The sequence below is a fragment of the Artibeus jamaicensis genome, unplaced genomic scaffold, assembly GCF_021234435.1.
Source record: "Artibeus jamaicensis isolate MK-2021 breed Jamaican fruit bat unplaced genomic scaffold, CSHL_Jam_final scaffold_2375, whole genome shotgun sequence".
Classification (NCBI taxonomy): Eukaryota; Metazoa; Chordata; class Mammalia; order Chiroptera; family Phyllostomidae; genus Artibeus; species Artibeus jamaicensis.
This window is the reverse complement of record NW_026522032.1, coordinates 194,211-218,900: the sequence shown is the minus strand read 5'-3', so window position 1 is coordinate 218,900 and position 24,690 is coordinate 194,211. Positions and strand designations below refer to the sequence as shown.

The following is a 24,690-nucleotide window of genomic DNA, read 5'->3' as shown; positions in this document are numbered from 1 at the left end:
GTTTTCCATTGTATCAGAGTTTGTTCAGCTCACTGAAGGACATTGAGATTTCCAATATTATCCTATTCTTAACAAGGCTGCTATGAACATTCTTATACAGGTTTTTGTGTGAATATAAATTTTCATTTTTCTGGGGTAAATGCTGAAGAGTATGATGGAAAATGTAGGTTTCATTTCTATAAGAAATTGCCATACTCTTTTTCCAGAGTACCTATGCCATTTTACATTCCCATCAGCAATGTATGAAGGATTTAGTTTCTCTGCAGTATTATTTAGTATTACTGCTCTTTAAAAACATTTTACCTTGTCTTCTCTCTCATTGTGGTTTTACTTTGCATTTCCCAAATATCTATTGATGTTAAACATTTGTTGGTATGTTTATTTGCCATCTGTGTGTTTTCTTTTGTGAAGTGTCTGTTCATTTCTTGGCCCCAGTTTTAACTGTGTTGTTTTCTTATTAATAATGAGCTTTGAGGATTCTTTATACATTTTAGGTACACGTTACTTATTAGATAAATGATGTACAAAGATTTTTCTCCCAGTCTGTGTCCTGTCTTTTCAGTCTCTTGTGTTTAATTTTGATGAAGCCCAATTTACCAAATTTTTTCTTTTTGTGTAGTGTTTCTGGTATATATCTAAGAATTCTTTGCTTAACCCAAGGTCACAAAGATTTTCACATATTGTCTTTGAAAAGTTTGGAGTTGTAGTGTTTTACATTTAAATCCATGATCCATTTTGAAATAATTTTTGTATACACTATGAGGTTTAGGTTCAGGTTCTTTTTTTTTTTTTTTTGCCTGTGAATGTCCAGTTGGTCTATATTATTTGTTGAGAAGACTATCCTTACTCCTTTGAATTGCTTCTAGCAACTTTGTCAAAAATCAGTTGAGTGTGTGGATCTATTTCTGGGTTTATTTTGTTCCATTGATCTTCTATATCTATCCCTTTACATGCTACCATAGAGTAAATTTAGGCATAGTGATTTCCCCTCACTTTATTCATTTTTAATCATTTTTCAATTACAGTTGACTTATTTTATTCTTTTTCTAAGTTGTTTTCTTATTCATTTGCCTTTTCACATAAATTTTAGAAGAATCTTGTCTGCATCTATAAAAAGAGTTCTGCTGGGATTTTGAAAGGAATTGGGTTAGTCCTGTAGATCATTTTGGGGAGAATTGACAACTTCACTGATTCTGTCTTGTGTTAGTACATATAAATATCTGTCATTCTGTTTAATGTATTCCATATATATTTATCATAGTTTATATAATCATTCCTCTGTTGGGGATTATAAAGTATTTCTATAATGCTGGTTTGCAAATAGCTTTTTACTGGTTTTATGTTTCATTGATACCATTGTGTGCCTGTAGGAATATTTCTGTAGGAAATTTTGATAAATGTTCTGAAAGGTTTCAAAAAAAGTTATACCTGTTTATAGTAAAAATAACAGTCACAGAGAGGACTTTTTTCTTATCTCTCCAAACACTGGGAATTCCCAATGTTTAAAAATCTTTGCCAGTCAAATTATTTCTGTAAAGTTCAAGTGTATAATAACTTAAACCAAAACTTTCCATCGTAAAAAAATTACACGCTCATTTGAAAACATCAAACCATACAGAATTATACAAAGTGAAAAAAGAAAAACCTCTCTGTCCTTTTCCTCCTTCCATCCCATTCTCTAGAGTAGCCAAGGTCAGGTTTTGTGTGAAGCATTTTAGATGTTTATATATATATATATATATATATATATATATATATATATACACACATATATATGTATATGTGTATATATATACACATATATATATACACACATATATATATACACACACACTTTTTTTTCTGACAAAAGAAATATATTTACATTCTGTTGACAATATATACATTAAGGACATTTTTTCAGTCATACAAATATGTTGTCTTGTTTAAAATCTGTTCTTTTGTGATTTAAAAAAGGCAAAGGAATGAAATGAATGTCATTAGGAATGTTTCTGTAAAAGTGTCTAAATTGGATTTCCACTTTGTTTTAAAAAAAATACTGTGGCTGAAGTAGAATTAGGTTTCCCAGTGGTTGTTGTCATTGGACATTTCTTGAGAATACTGCCTTGTTGTTTGAGAATTCAGTGTTCTCTTAACTTTGTTGAGGGATAGCTATTTTACGTCTGTAACTTAACTAGTCCTCTTCTCTTACGTACTGTACTGACTGAGTACATAGCGATAGGGCAATCTGGTATAAGGTGGTGAGCTTGTCACTGAAAGTCTGTACTTGAGGTGAGTGAGATAGTATAGTAAGCCAGTAAACAAGTATACACCAGGAAATATTAAGGCTAAATACAACAAAGTTCACATTTTTTAAAATACCTTTGGGGAAAAAAAGATTATTATTTATTAAAAGTAAAAGGAAGCACAGAAGGAAAAAAATGACTTTCTTTTAGCAATGGAGTTCTCTCTAAACGTATTTTCAAGGCATCTTTGTGGTGCCAGGAAAAACAACACAAAACCTTACTGTGAGGAATATAAAATTAATGTTAATTTCCCCCTTGTTTACTCTCCATAAGCTATTGTAGTTGGTATCATATAAAGTTGGGTGAAGAACATAGAAAGAAAAATGGCCCAAATCTAATAAGTGGTTACTGTAAGCCCCATAAAGGCAGGAACTGTGTTTGTCTCATTTCCCTAGTGCTTAGGATAATACTTGGCACATAGTAGATACTCAGTAAGTATCTGTTGAGTGAACTAGTGACCAAAGATAAAGAGGTGCAGTACCAGGAAAGAGTGGGGAGTGGTCTATGGAGGCCACAGGACCAGAGTTTCAAGGGAGGAGTGAGTGGCAATTGTAAATTCAACACAAGGTTCCTAGAATCGAGTCTGAAAAATGTTCATTGGATTTCGCGGTTAGCATATCACTGTGGACTTGATGAAAACAGTTTCGATGAAGTGTTCTTTAACACTGCTTCATTCTGTGACACAGTCACAACTTTCTCTACAGTCCCTTAGTACTTTGTACATTATTGAAATTGCGAGTGTGTGCATGTGCATCTTCCATGACACCAGAAAGGGCATTAAGGACAAGGACCTCTCCCGTTTCTTTATTTGCTCGTTCTGTTTTTTTTTTTAATTTTAATTTTGTATCAGAACATGGCACTATACGTGGTTTATATTAAGGGCTTAAAAATGAAAAGTCAAGCCCTGGCTGGTGTAGCTCAGGGGATTGAGCGCCGGCCTGCAAACCAGACAATCGCAGTTCGATTCCCAGTCAGGGCACATGCCTGGGTTGCAGGCCGGTTCCCTGCAGGCCAGTTCCCAGCAGGGGACACACAAAAGGCAACCATACATTGATGTTTCTCTCCCTCTATCCTTCCCTTCCCCTCTAAAGAAAAATAAATAAAATCTTTAAAAAAATAAAGCGCTTTCTTAAAAAAAAAGTGAAAAGTCAAGCCCTACTATAAATTTTACTCTATAGGAAAAGGTGTTGTAAAGTAGATGGTTAGTTTTCTAATTGTTCTAGAGATATGACATGAGTGTGTTTAGCCAAGTAGATTGTATCTGGATCTGTCTATATGTTTTTTTAAGTTGCTAAATGGAATGGTGGTGCATCTGGAACTAAAGCATTTTTAGGTTTGGGGGAGCTTTTCATCAAACAGGTCCTGAATATAAATCGTACCCTTGCCCAGTGAGATTCATTACCTCACTTCCCCTCTGGATAGTTCCGAGCTTCTTGAGTTTATAGTTCAGATTCTGGGTGGCGTTCTGTTACTGTGATTTGAGAGATCAAACCTCATCTTGGAAACTAAACATCTTAATTTGCATTTGATCCACATTCTATATAATGTGAGAGCCTAGCTATAGTCTGAAAGATTATATTCGCTTCTCTTTTTACCTTTCGTGGACCTAGTTTGAGCTATCTATCTAAGAATTGGGAGAGCCCAAGCTTATCTCTTTGCATCTATGGATTATGCATAGTTGAATTTAGTAATTCTAGTTTCTTTAGGAATTAGCTGTGCATTTTTTGTTCTGTTTTTCTTTTAAAATCTGACACTGATTTTTTCCAGATATTTAATTTATTTATTTTTAGAGAGAGGGGAAGGGAAGGAGAAAGAGTGGGAGAGAAACATCAATGTGTGGTTGCCTCTCATGTATCCCCTACTGGGAACTGGCCTACAACCCAGGCATGTGCCCTGACTGGGAATCAAACCGGCGACCATTTGCTTCCCAGCCCGTGCTCAATCCACTGAGCTACACCAGCCACGGCTGGCACTGATTTTTTAAGCTGTCTTGCTACTCAGATTTTATTTTATTTTTTAATTTTAATGATTCACATTGGAATACATGCATATCACCCACACTGATCACTGTCAAGATAATAACTTATGCTTGTCTTGGCAGAGTCCTCATTTTCTTAGGAGGAAGGTTATTTTTAGTATTTGTGGAAAGGTTCTCAAAGGAAATGTGAGCTTAGAAGTGATCACAGACCTCCTGCTCTCCTTAGTTGTACATGACTGCTCACCAACTTGACTGGCATTTTTCTCTGAAACCCTTCAAGATAGCAATGATACTTGCTTTCCCTCTCTAACTAGAAATACAAAGCTTGTAACTTTTCTTTGTCCTTGTGTCACTAATGGGGTGAATTAACTTAGAAATAACAAAAAAAGAGGAAACTTCCCGATTTTAGTGGAATATCAATTTCCTAAAGCTATCATTGGAATTACCACTATTTAAGGACATTTGGATATGAATTACATGTAATACTGTAGGTTACTGTCGGTCCTCATTCGGAAAGAGGCAAAATATAAATAAATATTTTTTCAAGACATTTATGGTTGTTTTGCCAGGATTTATTTTATTTTATTTTATTTTATTTTAATCCTCACCTGAGGACATGTTTACTGATTTTAGAGAGAGAGAGGGAGAAACAAACATTGATCAGTTGCCTCCCGTATGCGCCCTGACTAGGGATTGAACCTGAAACCTTTTTGGTGCCTGAGATAACACTCCAACTAACTGAGCCACCTGGCTGGGGCAGCTTTGCCATGATTTAATTAAGAGAGAGAGAGAGAGAGAGAGTGCAAATATGGAGAAAAGCATTTCTTTCTGTAAAAGAGTAGCTTGTTCTCCTGTAGGGGGCACAGTGGTCATTCATAGATGGCCTTCTATTTCATACTCATTTTCATGTCATTCTGAAATTTATGCTTTCTGAAATAATTCTGATTTTCTATATAGTAACCATTTAGGGACCAGGAAATTGGAATTCAGTTTCTGCCCCCCCCCCACACACACACACATACAAAATAGTCTCAGCACTTTTATTACTCCTGCAGTGGCCCTGCTCTCTTTGTGTGTCTCTACACTGGACTCTTCTTTTATTTCTAAGCTGTGAAACCTAAAATTGATCATCTTTTTTTTTAAGATTTTTTAAAAATTTATCTTTAGAGGGGAAGGGAAGAAGAAAGGGAAAGAAATAGAAATGTATGGTTGCCTCTCATGCGTCCCCCGCTGGGAATTGGCCCCCAACCCAGGCATGTGCCCCGACCGGGAATCGAATCGCAATCATCTGGTTTGCAGGCCCTCGCTCAATCCACTGAGCTACACCAGCCAGGGCTAAAATTGATCATCTTTTAGTAAGCGCCTGGTTGCTTCAGAATACAGAGCAAGGGTTTTAGTTTTATGGAGGTAGTTAGGGTCCCTTTTGAGAGTCTGATGAAGAAACAGATTTTGTACCCAGAACAATTTATATTACATATAGAATTTTGTTTACAGTTTTAGGAAGCTCTTGGATCTCTTTCTCATTACCATCCTGTTCAAAAATACCTGGTGTAGGTAGAGATAAGAGAAAATCTAGCCCTGGCTGGCGTAGCTCAGTGGATTGGGCACGGGCCTGTGAACCAGAGGATCACAGTTTGATTCCTAGTCAGGGCACATGCCTGGGTTGCAGGCCAGTTCCCAGCAGGGGACGCGTGAGAGGCAACCATACATTGATATTTCTCTCCCTCTCTCCTTCCTTTCCCCTCTAAAAATAAATAAATAAAATCTTTTAAAAAAAAGAAAGAAAGAAAATATCTGGGTATTTTTGTCCCTTTTTGGTGATGTTAACAGTGGTTTGCCATCTCCATCACCATCTTTCACCCAAAATATTTCAGTGCCACTTTGCATATACTCAAGTAATAAAGTTAAATAGCTGAAACTCTTGTCACTCTTGAGAACATGGACTGTCAGAAACTGAGAGCAAACACAGCTAGTAATCAAAACACATAGACAAGTGTAACAGCTATGTAGTAGGTATATTTTTTAATATTCTGGGAGTGTTAGTGAGTATTTCTTTAGAGTTGTATGTTACAAAGAAAATGGGGAAGGATGCCCTGGTCAGGGAGCTCACTTGGTTAGAGCGTTGTCCCAATACGCTAGGGTGTTGTGGGTTCGATTCCCCAGTCAGGGCACAGACAAGAAGCAACCAATGAATGCATCAATAAGTAGAAAAACAGATTGATGTCTGTCTCTATCTGCCTGTCTATCTCTCTCTCCCCCTTCTCCCTCCCTCCCCCCCTTCCTCTCTCTCACTTTCTTTCCTCTCTTCCTTCTCTTCCCCCATTCCCTTCTCTTTAAAAAAAAAATCAATAAATAAAATTAAAAAAAGAAAATGGGGAGGGAAGAGGTCCCACCTTAAATCTTTGCACTTGTATAAAACTAAGTTTTTCCTTTTGTTGTAAATGAGAGCATTGAGATGTTGAAGGGTTGGTTTATGTTTAGGTGTTAAAAGTAAAGTAGAGCCCTGGCTGGAGCATATTACTCAGTGCATTGCGCTCTGGCCTGAGAACCAAAAGGTCTCCAGTTTGATTCCCAGTCAGGACACATGCCTGGGTTGTGGGCCACGTTCCTGGCTGGGGAGGTGTGAGAGGCAGCCAGTGGATAGTCTCTCATACGTCGCCGTTTCTCTCCCCCTTTTTCTCCTTTCCCCCATCTCTGAAAATAAATAAAATCTTCAAAAAAAGAACCAAAGTAGAATAAATGCTAAATTCTTCACCTGTAGTCTGGATTTTTAGCCATGAGGCAGGTCCTTGTAGATAGGAGAGCCAGTATACTCTAAGAAATTGATGTTGTATTGGCTCGGTGAAGGAGGCCTACAACCTGTTTACAGCCTTTTTCTCTAGCATCATGCATTGCTATCAACATGAAAACGTGTCTGATAATTTTGCAGTTTTTCTCCATTAGTATTTTGAGAACCAGCTTACCGGTGGCTCTAGGAGATTAGAGCTCTAGAAACATGAGCTGCAGTCTTATCGCTCAAACTATTCTTGATTGTTGGCCAGCTCGGGCTGTATTTATGCATCCTAAGCATCCTCATGGTTGACTTAGTTTTCTCTCTGGTTTATTTGTATTTGGCCCAGTCAATTTGTGTAAGGACTCAGCTTTATTTTACATCTTTTAAAGAATAGGTGGCATATACTTGTGAGAGGTTTTAACTGAAAGAGACGTATTTGTTCATATAATAACTTGTAATAGAGTAGGTATGGCATGAAAGCTTTACATGCACATGTGGTATATTTTTTTATTCTTTACATCTTGATAAACAGAAGGTTTAACTGAGGGATCACCTCCTCTGTGAAGCCTTTTCTGGTTCCTCTATACCTTTTACCTCCCAGAATCGGCCACTTCCTCCCCTGTGCCTCTACTGAACCCTTTACGTATTTTTTCACAAATAGTCTTTCCTATTTGTTTATAGTCTATCTCACTGGTACACTAGAAGCTTCTTGAGGATATGGTCTCTACCTCACTCATTTCTGTGTATTCTGCCTGGCACATAGAAAGTACTAAAATATGTTTTATGAACGAATGGGTGAATAAACAGTATAAAGAGTATTATAAAGCACTTCAGACAGGGATTAAAAACTCAGATGCCTTCAGGGTCCAGGCATAAACAAGTTAAGCAGACCTGGTTAGGGACTCTGGTAACATTCCTTATCTAAAAGGAGCAGCTGTTGCTCAGCTTCGGCTAGTTGGTGCCTTGTGGGAACGCTGACCCTGTGTTGCCAGATCTTTTAATTTTCTTTATTGGTTTGAGAGATAGAAACATTGATTTGTTGTTCCACATATTTATGCATTCATTAGTTGATTCTTTTCTAAAAAGTTTTTAAATTGATTTGAGAGAGAGAAACATCACTTCGCGGTTCCACTTATTTGTGCATTCACTGGTTGCTTCTTACATGTTCTTTGACCTAGGATTGAAGCCACTACCTTGGTGCATTGTGACAACACTCTAACTAAGTGAGCAATCTGGCCAGTGCCCAGATCTTTTCATCTTTTAAGAGAAGTTAGAAGTTTGGGTTTTTATATAAAATCTCTTGTTAAAATGTTGTCAATTAAGAATTTTAATTTTTTTTTCTTTTTTAAAAATATATTTTATTGATTATGCCATTACAGTTGTCCTGTTCCCCCCTTCATTCCCCTCTACCCTGCACACCCCTCCCCCACCATTTCCCCCCTTTTAGTTTATGACCATGTGTCACAAGTTCTTTAGATTCTATATTTCCCATACTATTCTTGCCCTCCCCCCTATCTATTTTCTACCTACCATCTATGCTACTTATTTTCTGTACCTTCTCCTCCCTTCTCCTCCTCCCACTCCCCTATTGCTATTTATTTATCTTTAGAGGGGAAGGGAAGGAGAGAGGGAGACAAATATCGATGTATGGTTGCCTCTTGTGAGTTCCCTGCCGGGAACTGGCCTGCAACCCAGGCATGTGCCCTGACTGGAAATGGAACCTCGATTGTGTCGTTCACAGGCCCGCGCTCAATCCACTCAGCTATACCAGCCAGGGCCTCTCCTTCATTTTAATCTTGGCTAATGTAATTATGATGTGCCTTGGTGTGTTCCTTCTTGGGTTCAACTTCTTTGGGACTCTCTGAGCTCCCTGGATTTTCTGAAAGTCCATTTCCTTTGCCAGATTGGGGAAGTTCTCCTTTATTATGTGTTCAAATAAGTTTTCCACTGGTGGCTGTTCCTCTCCCCCTTCTGGTACCCCTATAATTCAGATGTTGGAGCGTTTAAAGATGTCCTGGAGGTTCCTAAGCCTCTCCTCATTTTTTTGAATTCTCGTTTCTTCATCCTTTTCTGTTTGGTCATTTTTTTCTTCCTTCTGGTGCACTTCATTGATTTGAGCCCCAATTTCCTTTCCATCACTATTGGTTTTCTGTGCATTTCCCTTCATTTCACTTAGTTTAGCCTTCATATGTTCCTCTAATTTGTGACTGAAATCAACCTGTTCTGTGAGCATCCTGATCACCAGTGTTTCGAACTGTGCATCTGATAGGTTGGCTATTTCTTGGTTGCTTAGAGTTATTGGCTCTGGGGCTCTGAGTTGTTCTTGAGCCATAATGTTTTGGTCTGTTCAAGCCTGTTACATACGAGGGGGGGAGCCCTAGGTGTTCACCAGGGCCAGGCTACCCAGGTCGCTGGGTTGTGACACAGTATGTGGGGGCAGGGTGTAAGAGGGGCAATGGCAGTCCTCTCTGCTGCTTCCCGCCACTGGGACCTGGCAGTCTGTCTCACTGCTCGCTCCTTTGCCTGGTTTATCTGCACGCAAATGTGTGACCGCGGTCAGCTTGCTGCCTTACACCCTCTGTGGGTCCGCCAGTTGCCACTCCACACCTGGGATCTGCCAACCACCGCCTGCACACCTGGGTGGGTCCAGCAGATCTTTCCTGCCCAACCCCCCTCCGCCCCTGACTCTGCCCCTGACTCCGCCCCTCTTACTGGTCTGGCTGAACGGTTCGTTGTTGTCGGACTTCCATACAGTTCAATTTTCTGTGTTTTGGCTGCATTTTTGTTACTAAAACTTTGTTGTCTTTAAACTTGGTTGTGCGAGGAGTCATAGTGTTTCCACCTACGCCTCCATCTTGGTTGGAAGTCAGATTTTGAAAAATTTAATCGAGGCATAATTTACATACAAAAAGTTATATATATTGTGGATGTATATAGTTCAGTCCATTTTCATAAGCTGGACTGATTTTTTCAAAAATTTTCGTCCAAGGACATACTTACTGATTTTAGAGAGAGGGGAAGGGAGGGAGAAAGAAAGGGAGAGAAACATTGATGTGAGAGAGAAACATCGATCCATTGCCTCTTGCATACATCCTGACTGGGGACCAAACCTGCAGCTTAATCACATGCCCTGACTGGGCATCGAACCCAGGACCTTCTGGTGTTTGGGATGATGCTCCCACCAGCTGAGCTATACTGGCCGGGACTGATATTTTGTGTGTGTGGGCCAAACAAAACTGAATTGACCTGCAAGCCACCAGTTTGCAACTTGTGACAAAGGCCATATGGCAGGGGTGTCAAACTCACTTTCACTGGGGACCACATCAGCCTCGTGGTTGCCTTCAAAAGGATGAATGTACTTTTAGGACTGTATAAATGTAACTACTCCTTCACAGTTAAGTGAGAGCTTGGTGCTGCCGCTGGGTAGAAACAAGGTGGAGGGCTGGATTTGGCCCGCAGGCCTTGTGTTTGCCACCTGTGCCATATGGGGAACTATATAATTTCATTAAGAATCACCTAATAGGTAAGAGTGTCTTAAAGAGACACATAAACCAAATGCAATGTGTGGGACTTATTTGGATTATGATTCAAAGAAATGAAATGTAAAAGAACATTTATGAAATGATTGAAAATTTGAGTATTGACTGGCTGTCTAATAATGTTGTTGTTACTTTAGATCTAATATAGTTGGTTTTTTAGTAGACTTTATTTTTTTGAGCAGTTTAGAGTAAAATTGAGCCAAAGGTATAGAGACTTCCAGTATATGTGTGCCCCATACGTATGCACAGCATCCCCCATCACCAACCTCCAGCACTAGAGTGGTGCATTGGTTGCCCTCAATGAACCTGCATTGACGCATCATTACCACACAAAGCTCATGTTTACATTAGGGTTCACTCTTGCTGTTGTACATTCTATGGGTTTTTGACATTGTTATAGTATCATACATCGTTATTTTTTAAGAGTCCCTAAAGATTCATACTGAGTAATTTCTGGGTGAAATGAAATGATACTGGAGTTGGCTTCAAAATAATTTGGGAAGCATGTGAAAGTTCAGGTTTAAGTGTTGATAATCACTGAAGCTGAGTAGTGGGTACATGGGTGTTCATTATATTAGTGCCTCTGTTTTTTAATACATTTGAAATTTTCTACTTCCAAAGTAAAGCAAGAATCCAAGTTTAACCTGAAGCATGATTTTTGGGTTCTAATGCCAATGCTGGTGACATTATGAATTTCTGAAACTGAAGTCTGCAAGGGTCATAGCATTTTCTGTTTTTCTTTAATAGGGCCTGAAAGTCAGTATACTAAGACTGCTCAGGAGATCGTGAATGTCTGTTACCAGACATTGACTGAGGTAGGTGGTAAAGAGGAGGTCCTTTGGGATCTAGCTTTATGGAATGAATCCCTTTGTTCCCTTGGGTAAGGAGGCCTTCTTTGTCTGTCCTGTTTTAAAAATGTAACATCCTACCCCCTACCCCTACCCCACACCCTTTATTTCCTTCCCTGCTTTATTTTCCTACATAGAACTAAATGTTTTTAACAAACTATATAATGATTTGCTTTAATTACCATGTGTCAGCTTGCTGCCTTACACCCTCTGTGTTCTCTAGAACAGAAGCTCCATGAGGGACAGGAATTTTTGTCTGCTTTGTTGACATTTCTATTCCTAGTGCCTAAAATGCATGTTGAATGAATTCACTAATTTTCTTTCTCAGTATGATGAGCATTTGACTCAACTTGAGAAGGATATTTGTACAGCTAAGGAAGCAGCTTTGGAGGAAGCAGAATTAGAAAGCTTGGACCCAATGACCCCAGGGCCTTACACACCTCAGGTGAGTCTGAGGGCTAGAAACCTCCTCTTATAGTTTTCTTGTTGGTTTGGGAAATTTGGAGCATATTAATAGATGTATTTACTGAGATACCCTTCTTCTCTGTCCTTCCTCTTCATATGCCTTTCGTGTGCTTTCTTGTCTTCTCAAAGGCTAAGGTGAGTGAGGGCCATGGGTCTTGGCGGCCTTGTTGAATTAGTAGAGGCAGGTGTGGGATGAGTGAGTGGGGTGGGGTCTTAGTTGTTTAAGTAGTAGTTAGGAATACCAGATTCCTGGCTACTATGGCCAGAGGCCTTCCTCTTGAGTCTCTGGAGCTCCTTTGAGCTGTGAATTGGGGCTCTGGCATGTCCTTAGAGTATAGGCTTCTCAGTGATGGACACGGGCCACACTGTTCCTGTGCCTTATAAATGTCCGCTTACTCATTCCCTCAGAGGTACTTAGTGTAGCTCAGATGTTGCCCATTTTCCTGGATTGACTCCCTCTCTTCGTAAAGGATGACAGGTAATATATATAATTTTAAATTTAGATGCCCGAACACTAGAGAGCAGGAGTGATAAGACATTTTTAGTGCTTCTGTCCTGAACCTTGAATATAATGAGTATATTTCATCTATATGGTACTTTTAGAGGGATGGCATAGTTGAAGAATGGGACTTACCAGAATATAGCTGGTGCTTGTTCTATATTGGAGGCATTATGGTAAAGTGGAAAGTACATGAAATTTGGCATAAAATAGTTCTGGGTTTGAATCTTAGCTGTACTCCTATCTAGCTTTGTGAACTTGGGAAGTTAACCTCTCTAACTCAGTTTCCTCTTCTCTAAAATGTACTTTTCAGGATTGTTAGAAACACGAAATGAATTAATTTGCCTGGCACATATTAGACATTCAGTAAATGTTTTCTTATCTGTGCAGAAGTTGTCTACAAAGCTTTCAAAGACCCTTTCAAATTTAACAAAATATTTTAATGCAAAATTCTCCCAATTCCCATTAGAAAACTTTTCTTCATTTTACTCAGGTTTTGCTCTGAACTGATAATTCAACCTATATGATTTCTGTTGGATTATTGTTATTTCTCATTCATGTACTTGCCCTATCTATCTTTTACTCTCTCTTTCATCCCCAAACATAGGTTGTTGAGAGCTTGTGTATAAAGAACCCTAACATACTTCTTCCAGGCCCAGAACAAGGAAAGGTTTTTTGAGTGTGTGGGTAGATTGGGTAAGGAGGGTTTAGGGGAATGATGTTGCCCAGGAAGGCTTTATTTGCTAATAAGTCTGCAGCTTCCACCAGGTACCTTCTGGTAAGTTAAAGCCTGGGTTTCAGCCATCATTCCCCAGGAGATTCTAGCCACGAAGTTGCACATGGTTTGCGCTAGTCCATGACAGCATAGCCCTCGTTCTTTGGTGAGTCAGAGACTTGGACCTGAAAGTCTTCTTCCATTCTTCTCTACCTCTCCATTGCTATCTCAAGTGACTGAAGAAAATTTGGCAACCGTTCTTCCTTCTGAGCTGTAGCTGTAGTTAGGTGCAGTTAGAGTGTCTCCTGTGAAGAACAGGATGTAGATGGTGCCTCTTCATTATTCCATTCACTCTCTCATTGTTGCCTTCACTCAATATATGTAATTTAAAAATAGTAAGCCCAGTTCATTACGTCTTAACCTGAGGAAGATGGACATGAATGATTGTTCTTACTCATTACTAGTTTCAAACCCAAAGGTTACTGAAGAGGGTTGCATAAGTTTAACCTAATACAATTCCAGTTGTATAGAGACATAACACTAGTTATACTTTACTTCCAGCTCTAATTGGTGGTCGTCAGTAATTTTCATGCAGCCATTTTTCACCTAGCTTGTATTGCATCATACATTCAGTTTAACACTTTATTTAAAACTGCTTACTTTGCAGTTTCATAAAGAAGAAATAAGTTACCTAAAATGAAGTTCACGACTCAGCATCAACCACTGTGAACATTTCGGAGTGTTTCTTTCAAATCTGTGATGTGTGTGTTTGCGCACTCACGCACTTGCATCTGTGTTTGTGGACAAAGTGAAATTGGTCAAGATGCTTTTGGATCTTGTTTTTACTTCACATTATATTTAGGGGCACATTATTTCACTACCTAGTCTTTGAAAACATGTTTGTTTTTTTTTTTTAAATAAATAGCTGCATAATATTTCTGCCCTCAGAGAACTCTTTCCTGTTTTATTTCTCCAGCTTGTTCTTTATTGGTCCCTCCTTCCCTAATGTCACTAAATAAGTCCATTTGCTAAATCCTTATTCTCTTCAGCAGAAGGAAGAGGGAAGAATATACTTATAATTTTTTGAATACCAGGCATTGGGTATTACTTATGAACTTAAACATCTCTCTTAAATGTCCCAACAACCTTGTGAGATAGACATTATCTACCATGTTTTACAGTTGAGGAAAGCAAGACTTGGAGAGCTTAAGTAATTTCTTAAAGTTACTCAGTCAGCAAATGGTGGAGCCAGGACTCAAACCCAGGTCAGTTTACTCTAAAGCCCGCGGTTCTTCACTGCACCATTTTGCCTCACAGCATCCTCTGATGCATTGTCATTGGGATTGAAATTGCTTGATCCCATTTCCTATTAGAAGGCAAGTCTAAGCTAATCAAAATAGTACTGGGTCTGAAGCCCTGGGCCTAAAAACAATAAGGCAAGGCTTAGAAGAAACTAGGATATTGACCAGAAGAGCTATTAGTACATAGAATTGTCCTATAACTTTGATGCTTTTCTGCTTCAGGAATCTAATGATCATATATGTTAGATTCCTCTCTGCTAGAATGAACAACATCTGTAAGATTTCCCCAAACCCCTCCATAAAGTTATTTCAAGCTATGTTTTTTCTTTAAGCGGATTGGTCTGTATGATCTTTTGGTGCAATGAGTACTCTAAAGGGGAATTCGCTGTAGTCCTTACTCCTTTTCCTAAATAGAAGCTAAGTTGTGTGATTTGTGTCACAGCCTCCTGATCTGTATGATACCACCACATCCCTCAGTATGTCTCGAGATGCCTCTGTATTTCAAGATGAGAGCAATATGTCCGTCCTGGATATCCCCACTACCACTCCAGAAAAGCAGGAGACACAGGTAGGATATTTGTTTTCTCTTTGTGAGATTGGTGGTATGTTTTGGAGCAGGGAGTGGGGTGATATCTGACATCTGTCAAGGATGACTGAATTCTTTGGCCCTGGGAATGCAGGTTAAGAATGTAATTTCAAAGTGGGATGGTGGCATGTTGCATGATGCACCAGTGCCACGGTAGGCTGGGCAAGGAAGACTAATGTAGCTATTGAAGGGTATGATGAGGAGGAGGAAGATGGGGTACCTGAGACTCCAGCCCCAGGGCGTATGCTTACAGGAGCTTATGGTTACATTACGCCTTTATGATATAGGGGCCCCACCAATAGAGGGCAGGCCAAATTTCAGGCCAAGACAATATCAGAGGGTCTCTGTAGAAAGTCCCAGTCTGACTTTGGAACAAGTTAAACAAGTCTGTCCACCAAAATTGCTATGTACTCTCTCACCCCATGGGCAGAGTCAGGCACAGCAGAACTTTGGGGAAGGCACAGATGTCAAAGTGTATGAGGCATCAGAGCAGCCTGACAGGCGACTAAAAAGACCAGCTGCATTCAGAGACAGAGTTCAGAATAATTGCCCTGCTACTCTACTGTATGTATGCTGTAATGTAAATTCAAGTTATTTATAAAAGTAGATTAAAATTTTTAATTGGCCTTTTCTAGCAGTATTAGAAGATACTTCTTTTTTTAAAATTATTTTGTTTATTAATTTTTAGAGAGAGGGGAAGGGAGAGAAAGAGAGGGAGAGAAACATCAGTGTGTGGTTGCCTCTTGCGTGCCTCCTACTGCGGACCTGGCGTGCAACCCAGCCATGTGCCCTGACTGGGAATCGAACTGGTCACCCTTTGATTTGCAGGCTGGTGCTCAGTCCACCGAGCCACACCAGCCAGGACTCAGAAGATACTTCTGATGTGAAGTCAGAAATCCTATCAGCTTATCTCAATCAGGATTCCACTGGAAAGTACAAAACCCAAAAGGGTTTTTCTATCTCAGAGGGTCTTAATCCAAGCTAAGAAAAGCTTGGGTTAGAAAGGAAGAGTCTCCTTGTGATGGTATAGTAGGAGTAGACCAAGGACCTTCCTGTTCTTTGGATTTTTTACCCTACCGGTGATTTCCAAAGAATAAATGGGGAAAAATGCACATGGTTGGAGCTGTGTAAACAGCCCCCACTAGCTGTGGGGTTGACTGGGATATCAGCGAGGAGCATCCGTCCTGGGCGAGAGCCCTGGTTAACTCCTCCTACAGGCACGTCTCTCAATGATGTGCTATTTGTGTTCCTTACTCAGATGCGCCAGGGCCGAGGTAGGCTGGGCGAGGAAGACTCTGATGTAGATATTGAAGGGTATGAGAATGATGAGGAGAAAGATGGGAAACCTAAGACTCCAGCCCCAGTGAGTATGATTACAGAAAGCTTGTGGTTACATTATACCTGTATATGGTAGGAGCCTAACCAGTACAGGGAAGGCCAAATCCCAAGGTGATTATCAGAGGGTCTTTAGAGTGAGTCCCAGTCTGACTTTAATCATTGGAACCAGCCAAACAAGTCTGTCCACCAAAATTACTCGACTTCTTGTGAGGCAGCAAGGGGGGCTGGTGGTGGCTTCTGGTCTCTTACTTGGGTGATTGATGGGACCTTGACCCCCAACTGGTCTTATCCAGGAAGGTGAAGATGCAGATGGTGACCTTGCAGATGAAGAGGAAGGAACTGTACAACAGCCTCAAGCCAGCGTCCTGTATGAAGATTTGCTTATGTCTGAAGGAGAAGATGATGAGGAAGATGCTGGGAGTGATGAAGAAGGAGATAATCCTTTCTCTGGTAAGTCATGCTCTTTGCTTCTGTTTCCATATAGCTCACCGTAGCACCCTCAGGATTGGATAGGAAGCTCTTGGCCACATACTCTTTCTTTTTTTACCCTCATCTGAAGACATGCTCATTGACCTTAGAAAGAAAGGAAAGGAAGGAGAGAGAGACAGACATTGATGTGAGAGAGAAGCATTGGCTGGTTGTGTCACACATACGCCCCAACCAGGGATCAAACCCACAACCCAGGCATGTACCCTGACTGGGAATCTACCTTTCAGGTCATAGGACAATGCTCCGACCAATTGAACCACACCAGCCAGGGCCACATATGCTCTTTTAAAAAAAAAAAATATTTATTTATTTGTTTTTAGAGAGAGGGGAAGGGAGGGAGAAAGAGAGGGAGAGAAATGTCACTGTGTGGTTGCCTCTCACACACCCCCTACCGGGGGCCTGGCTTGCAACCCAGGCATGTGCCCTGACTGGGAACTGAACCAGCGACCATTGGGTTCGCAGACCAGAGCTCAATCCACTGAGCCACACCAGCCAGGGCCCACCTATGCTCTTTAATGAAGTCCTACTAATAGACCTCAGAGTACTGAGGACTTACTCATAAGCTGATCAAATACATTAGCCTTAGAGGAAGTGAAGAATAACAATACAGGAGATATAAAAGATGACAGTGAGAAAAGGCAGTGCCTAAGTAGCACTTTTGGTGTGAGTACTTCATAAAAACAGAAGTGTGATACGTGGCAGTAGGGAAGGAAAATGAAGGAAAAAGATCATGCCTTGTGATGCTTTGTGGGTCAATGGCAGTGACAGGAGAAAAGTATAGGAGGAGATGATAGGAGAAAAACAGGTGGATTGGACTGAGGTAGAAAGGGAAGTGGTTATTTGGATTCAGTTTCTAAGCTGTAGATCTTGCCGGTGATTACTCTGGGCACTCCTCTGAGGTAAGGAGTCCAGGCAAGAGCCCGTATAGGTGTGTAGTGTAACTAGTTTTGTAGACCAAGCCCAATATGCTAATTCTGTCAAGCTTATCTCCAAATCTGTCTCTTTTCACAGCTATCCAGCTGAGTGAGAGTGGGAGTGACTCTGATGTGGAATCTGGTGGGATAAGACCCAAACAGCCCCGCATGCTTCAGGAGAACACGAGGATGGGCATAGAAAACGAAGAAAGCATGATGTCCTATGAGGGAGACGGTGGGGAGGCTTCTCATGGTTTGGAGGATAGCAACATCAGGTAATCGACAGCAACATGCTACAGGGCTGTGGCATCATTGCCCAGCTACGATGTCAGAGGGCCCGGCATCAGATTACGTTCATCCGTCAAACATTTCCTGAGTGCCTACAAGGGCCGGGCACTGTGCTAGGCCCTTGGGGATACACAGAGGAGCAAGACATCCTGCCCCTGAGGAGCTTACAAGTCTAGTGGAAGAGACTGATACAGACAAAATTATTACAAATACAACGTGATAAGTGGTATAGCATAAGTTAAGTATAGAGTGCCAAGTCATCACTGAGGAGAGAGTGTCTTACCCTGCTTGGCAGCCATCGAGAAGTTTCCCAGACGAGGGAACATTGGAACTGGGTTTTTCAAGATGACTAGGAGTCTACTAAGTAAATAAGTGGCAGCAGGTGAGGAGATCCTTAGAGATGAAACAATATGTTCAGATGCACAGAAATGTAACATGTATGTTCCGGAGGGAAGGGAGAGTACTGGGAGTTGTGGCTCCAAAAATAGCAACGTTTTATGTTGCAGAAGACCTTAAATGACGTACGTGCTAAGACATTTAGCTTTGTGGTAATGGGAATCATTATCTAAGGAAAAGGAAATTAACCTCAAATTTGTGTGTTAAATAACTCTAGGACAACAATAAGGATCTCAACTAGTATCTGTTAGAGGTGGGGAGGAAGGGACATGTTCAAAACCTAGTTAGCGGGTAGATCGATAGGATTTAGGAGGTAAGGAGATCAAATATATAATGAAAAAGAATACCACTGATATAGGAAAAATGAAGAACAGGCATTAGATGAAGTGGAAAGGGGGAAAAAAATTAATCTCTGTTTGGACATGTTGTATTTAAGGTATCTACTCATCCAGCCAGAGGTAACCAGGAAGCAGTTACAGTCTTTTATTCATTCGGCAGATATTTATCACAGGTATAAAAGAGACTACAAAGTAGTCCCTTCCTCCAAGAACTTCAATCTGACGGGAAACCTAAAACAGGTCAACAGGTGACTGGTCACAGTATAACATGAAAAGTGCTATAATAGGCGACCACGGGGTTTTTCTGGGACTTGGGTGGGAGTGGGGTAGGGGCCCTGGTTAGAGAAGGAAACCGAGCTAAATGAGAAATCAAAATTTTTGAAAATGTGCATCTCCTCTGGCTCCCAAATGTCATGTCTAGGAAATTTTATGGGAATAATAATACTTGTATTGGGATGTTCGTACAAGGATCGTTTGTCACAGAACTGTTTCTAATAGTAGGAAAATTGGAGACAGTTTAAATGTCTTAGTGAGACTGTTAAATAAATCATGTTGCAGCCATACAGTGGAATACCGTGCAGCTATTAAACTGATGCTATTGGTGTATGTTTATAAGGATGTTCATTATAATCATTCGTGAAAAAAGCAGATTCCTAAAGAATTATGTAGAGTATTCTAATTTTGTAAATAAAAAATGTTTAAGCATCTAAGTGAAATGCATAGGAAAAAATTGGAAGGTCATATGCTAAAAGATTATCTCTGGGTAGTGGAGTTATTGGTGATTTTTCTTTTTTTCTGATTGTGTATTCTAATTTTTTAAACCAGTGAACGTGCATTATTTGTGTGATGTTTTTAAGTAAAATCCAGAATAAACAAACAAACAAATAAAGCACACTCTGGCAGAAGTGTGAAGAATGGAGGAGAGCAAGACTGGAGGCATGAAGACTGAGTTCGATAGTGCAGGCCAGACACAGCAAAGGATTAAGTCAAGGCATGAAAAGTAGGGATGGAAAGGAGGGAAAAAAGACAAGATATATCGAAGAGGTGGACTCTCTAGGACTGTTGACTAATTGGGTATGTAGATGACTGAAGCTGTAAGTGGTAGGTGAAACTCTGAGGCTGTCAGAGTGTTGATGGTCACAGAAGCTGGCAGGGTGTTGTTCAGATACAGGGGAGTTTCAGATTCTGGTGTATATCCAGTTGGCGAGTTGATGTTTTTGAACAGGATCATTTCTCTCTCAGGGACCCGTAGAACAGTCCAGAACCAGTCATTTTAGTGTCCAGGGGAGGTGAGACGGGCTGATCCCTTGGTGGCACCAAGAATGGGACCGGTCAGCTAGAGGATGGTGCCCAAGCATGAGAGATGACATGTTTCTCTTCTTAGTTATGGGAGCTATGAGGAGCCTGATCCCAAGTTGAACACCCAAGACACAAGCTTCAGCAGCATTGGTGGGTATGAGGTATCAGAGGAGGAAGAAGAGGAGGAAGAGCAGCGCTCTGGGCCGAGGGTACTAAGCCAGGTCCACCTGTGAGAGGTTGAGGAGGACAGTGAGGATTTCCACTCCATTGCTGGGAACGGTGACTTGGACTCTGATGAATGAGGCTTCCTTTGGGCCTCCTTGGTCTTCCCTGTTCTCCAGTCTAGGTGATTCAGTTCTTTTATATTAATATTTGCATAGTGTCTGCTCCTGAAATCACCAGATTACCTGACACTTTAAAAACTAGTGAGTAAGTGATGATGAATGAATCACCTACCCTGATTTCCTGGGGCAGCGTCACCCTTTGAATTAAAATCAAGCAATCCCTTTCCTCCTACCACTGATAAAAATAGTGCAATCTCCTCCTCCTCCAGTGCCCATCTTTAACTTCACCTTCTGCTCTTGGTATCATTTTTCCCCTGGGGAAGGTGGGGAAATTATGAACAGACTAATTACTTTATGTTCTCTTGTCCTATTAGAAGTTTTTCAAGCGTGGTATCATCTCAGTTTTCCAGCAGGCCGGAACAGGTGCAGCCCCCCTGCTGCGACAGGGCATTGGGTTCTTTCCCGCGGGCTCTATGCCACACTGAACACATAAACCCATTGGACACATTGGCCATTGTTTTATCACTTATTTGATGTTTGCAATGCCTCGTGCAAAATAAATGGGTCTGAGGCAAATGATTATGAATCTTTGAAACAGCCTGTGTGTCAGAACTGATACTGTTGCCATATAAATGTGCTCTGTCCCCCACCCCCAGGGGAAATGATAGGAAAATGGTAAGTTCCTTAGGGCAAAGGCTGTGTCTTCTGTTTCTTTTCACACTTAGGATGTGGTTCTGTGCCTAGGAGGTATTCAGTAAATGTTCCGAGAATGAGAAAATTCTCAGCAGATTTGTTGTTGAAGATCCTTGGGGTCAAAGCTAAATAAGACAGTCCTTTTACCCAAAGAGCTTGCCATCAAGTTGGGGGAGGGGGAGTAAAACTCAAAACATATCAATAAAGCATTACAGTTCTGTGAGATAAGTGCAATGAAAGAGCTAGATACAAAGTACAGGGGAAACAGGAGTGATCATGTCTGAAGAAGTCAGGGAGGTCTTCCTGGAGGTAATTCTTAAGCTGATTGTCGAAGGAGTAGTAGGAGCTTGCCAGACGAGGAAGTCCAGGCAGGGCGTAACTTGAAGGGAAAAAGCTGAAGTGTAGAAATGGCCGAGTGTGTTCCTAGTTTGTTTGTTTGTTTGTTTGTTTGCTTGTTTGCTTGTACCTGCCTTGTTCCAAAAAGGATTTAAAGTGGTTTGGTTCCAGTCCTTTAATGCTGGAATGGCTAGACATGAGACTGAAAGATGGGCAGGAAGCAAATCAGGAACTTTGACTCTGATGCTAATGAGTGTGAATTCTATATTTTAGGAAATGAGGAGCTCTAAGGGGAGTGATATATCAGGTTTGTGTTTTAGAAATTTTCTGTACATTGAGTCCAGAAAGAAATTGAAGAATCATGACAAATAATGATGCCATTTTTATAAAAGACACAATCGTGTATATGTACGTATTTATATTGTATGTACTTGTATGTCCAAAGGAAAAAGTCTAAAAGGACATATGCTGAGCCATTCACAGTGATAATGTCTGAGGAATGGGATTGGAGGTGGGGGGCTATATGGTTGTGTGTTTACTGGGTGTGATATTGTGCTTTTATTTCTGTATTGTTTGAATTTTTTACAAGTATGTATTATTTTTGTAATAAAAATGTTTTTAAAAAAAATCAAGCAGTACTGTGGAGACTGGTTTGGAGGGGAACAAATCTAGTTCAAGTACGGCCAAACCTCAGTTCTCTTACGTCTCCCATCTTGGACACTTTGGTTCTTGAACAGCCTTCTGAAACCAATGAAATCTGAGAACTGAGGTTCCACTGTAAGGGGTAATGGAGCCCAAACTAGGGCTGTGGCGTTAGGACGGGAAGAGGGGGATGAATCTGAGAGATCTTTAGGAGATAGAATCAATGACTTGATGATCGATTGGTGTTTGGGGGTGGAAGAGGATGAGGAATGGAAGATGGCTTTTAGGATTTTGGTTTGGATGAGTGAGTGGTACAGGGTACTCATACATTCATTCAACATTTATCAAGCCACCTGTTTTTAGCAAGCAGCCTGCTAGATGCTGATACAGAAATAAGATACAGTTTCCGATTGCAGAGAACTTAGATCTAGAATGAGAGATAGATACGTGAATGGCTTCAGTTTATTTATTTATTTTTTAGAAGATTTTATTTATTATTTAGAGAGGGGAGAGAGAAAGGAAGAGAAACATCAATGTGTGTTTGCCTTTTATGCTCCCCCTACTGGGGACCTCACCCGCAACCTGGGCATGTGCCCTGACTGGGAATCGAACTGGCGACCCTTTGGTTTGCAGGCTGGCACTCAACCACTGAGCCACACCAGCCAGGACTTGAATAAGTTAAGTTTAATAAAAAGTGACCATTGCGATATATATTTACAAGGTTCTGTGGTGAGAGGAAGGAGTTACCAACTCCGCTTTATGGAGTAAGAATGCAAAGGCTTCCAGAGGAGACCCTTGAGGTAGATCATAAAGATGAAGAGTAGGAAGGAGTTTGCCAGACAGTCTTAGGGGAGAAAAGGGGAGGGGGGCATTCTGGGCGGGGGGAATAATGCCGAGGGGCAGGGAACTACATGGTCTGTTGTTCAAGGACCGAGTAGTTTTGGATAGGTGGAGTAGAGAGATCATGCAGCATAGAGGGATTACAAGGTTCAGGATTAAACGCTCATTTTAGAGAGATCACTCTGGCTGCAGTGCGAGAATGGACGGCCTGGGGAGGAGTGAGGCCAGAGGACAGGTAAGGGAGACTTAAACTGCCTGAGGAGTTGGCAGTAGGGGGAAAGAGAAGTACATCTTGGGTGACTAATTGGATAATGGAAAGTAAGTGGAACCTACAGTGCTGACTTGGGTGACAGGGTAAATGGTGGTGGCATTCTCTGACTACATAAGGTCAAGGGTGGAAGGAGAAGACATAGCTAAGCTCAATTGAAAGCATACAAGTTTCAAGTATGATAGGTCTAAAACTTAGGATTTGTGCAGCCTTGGAAGTAGATGAGATCACCCAGAATGTGTGTATAGGCTCAGGAGAGCTTGGAGGACAGAATTGCAGTGAAGACCAGTAGTATTTGGGGGGGGGATGAGAAATGGAAGAAAAGCCTGAAGAGTGACATTTTTTCAAACCAAGGAAGGAGTTTTAAGGCCAAAAAAAAGGATAACATATATACCATAGAAAGGTGAAGTAAAATGAATCCTGAGAGAAAGCCTTTGGGTTTTGTTAGGAGGAGGTCCCCAGTGACATTAGCTGGCAAAAGCAGTGTTAAGAGTAGGGAGACACACCCTGGCTGGTGTAGCTCAGTGGATTGAGTGCGGGCCTGTGAACCAAAGGATCGAGGTTCAATTTCCGGTCAGGGCACATGCCTGGGTTGCAGGCCAGTTTCCAGCAGGGGACGCGTGAGAGGCAACCATACATTGATATTTCTCTCCCTCTCTCCTTCCCTTCCCCTCTAAAGATGAATAAATAAAATCTTTTAAAAAAATAGTGAGACTGGAATCAGCCAGCAGTGGGGTGAGGAGCAGATGGAAGGTGAGAAAATGACGATAGAGATCATAGACTATTCTTTCAAGGAGCTAGGCTGTAAGGAATAAAAAAGGGAGAATCTTAAGATGGAAGATAAGTCTGCTTACCTAGGCTTAGGTAGAAAGCAACGGAGGAAAGTTTAGAAAAAACCAAGAGAGGACAACTGTGGGCAAGATCTGTGAAAACGGGAGGGAATGCGAGTTGCCATAGTTAGCATTCCTTCCTGTAGGAGAAGAGATCTTTCCCCTGAGCTAGAGAAAGGGATGGAGGTAATTACAGATAAGTGTGTAGATAAAGGAGAGGAGGTTGAAGGGGTTCATACTTGATAGCTTCAGTTCTTGCGAGAAAAGTAAAAGTGAGATGGAAGCTTGGGAACCAGCTAAATGTCCATCAGTAGAGCAAAGATGTTGAATTACAGCTCATCCATTCAGTAAAAAAAAAAAAAAAAAAAAAAAAAGGCAGATTTTTCCTCATTGTGAAAAAAATGAGGAAAAATCTGTATGTCCTAATTTAAAAAGATAGTCTTTTTATTATAGTTTCAGATGTACAACCTAATTCAGCATCCATATATGCTACGTGATCCCCCCAAAAGTAGTTCTATCCATCTTCATGCAGTTAACACCCCTTTACCCCCTTCACCTACGCCCCTAACCTCCTGTCTCTGTGGTAACCACCGACCTGTTCTTTGGATATATGAGGGAGTTTTACTTGTTCATTTTTCTGTTAGATTCTTCATATAAGTGGAATCGTACGGTAGTTCTCTTTCTGACTTACTTCATTTAGCATGGTACTTTCAAAGATATTCTTGAAAAAATAAGTGATACGTTTT

General features: G+C 40.8%; 1 protein-coding gene across 1 annotated transcript in view; it reads left to right on the top strand.

The window, feature by feature from the left end:
* Nucleotides 1-21,986, top strand: part of TAF1 (TATA-box binding protein associated factor 1) — a 71,654-nt gene extending 49,668 nt beyond the window's left edge. The window contains 7 exon segments of the mRNA XM_037126704.2: nt 11,323-11,390; nt 11,752-11,868; nt 14,846-14,971; nt 16,248-16,352; nt 16,621-16,777; nt 17,828-17,893; nt 17,896-21,986. Of these exon segments, the coding sequence (XP_036982599.1) occupies nt 11,323-11,390; nt 11,752-11,868; nt 14,846-14,971; nt 16,248-16,352; nt 16,621-16,777; nt 17,828-17,893; nt 17,896-17,957 (701 nt within the window). The 3' untranslated portion in view covers nt 17,958-21,986.
* The last annotated feature ends 2,704 nt before the right edge of the window (nt 21,987-24,690 follow it).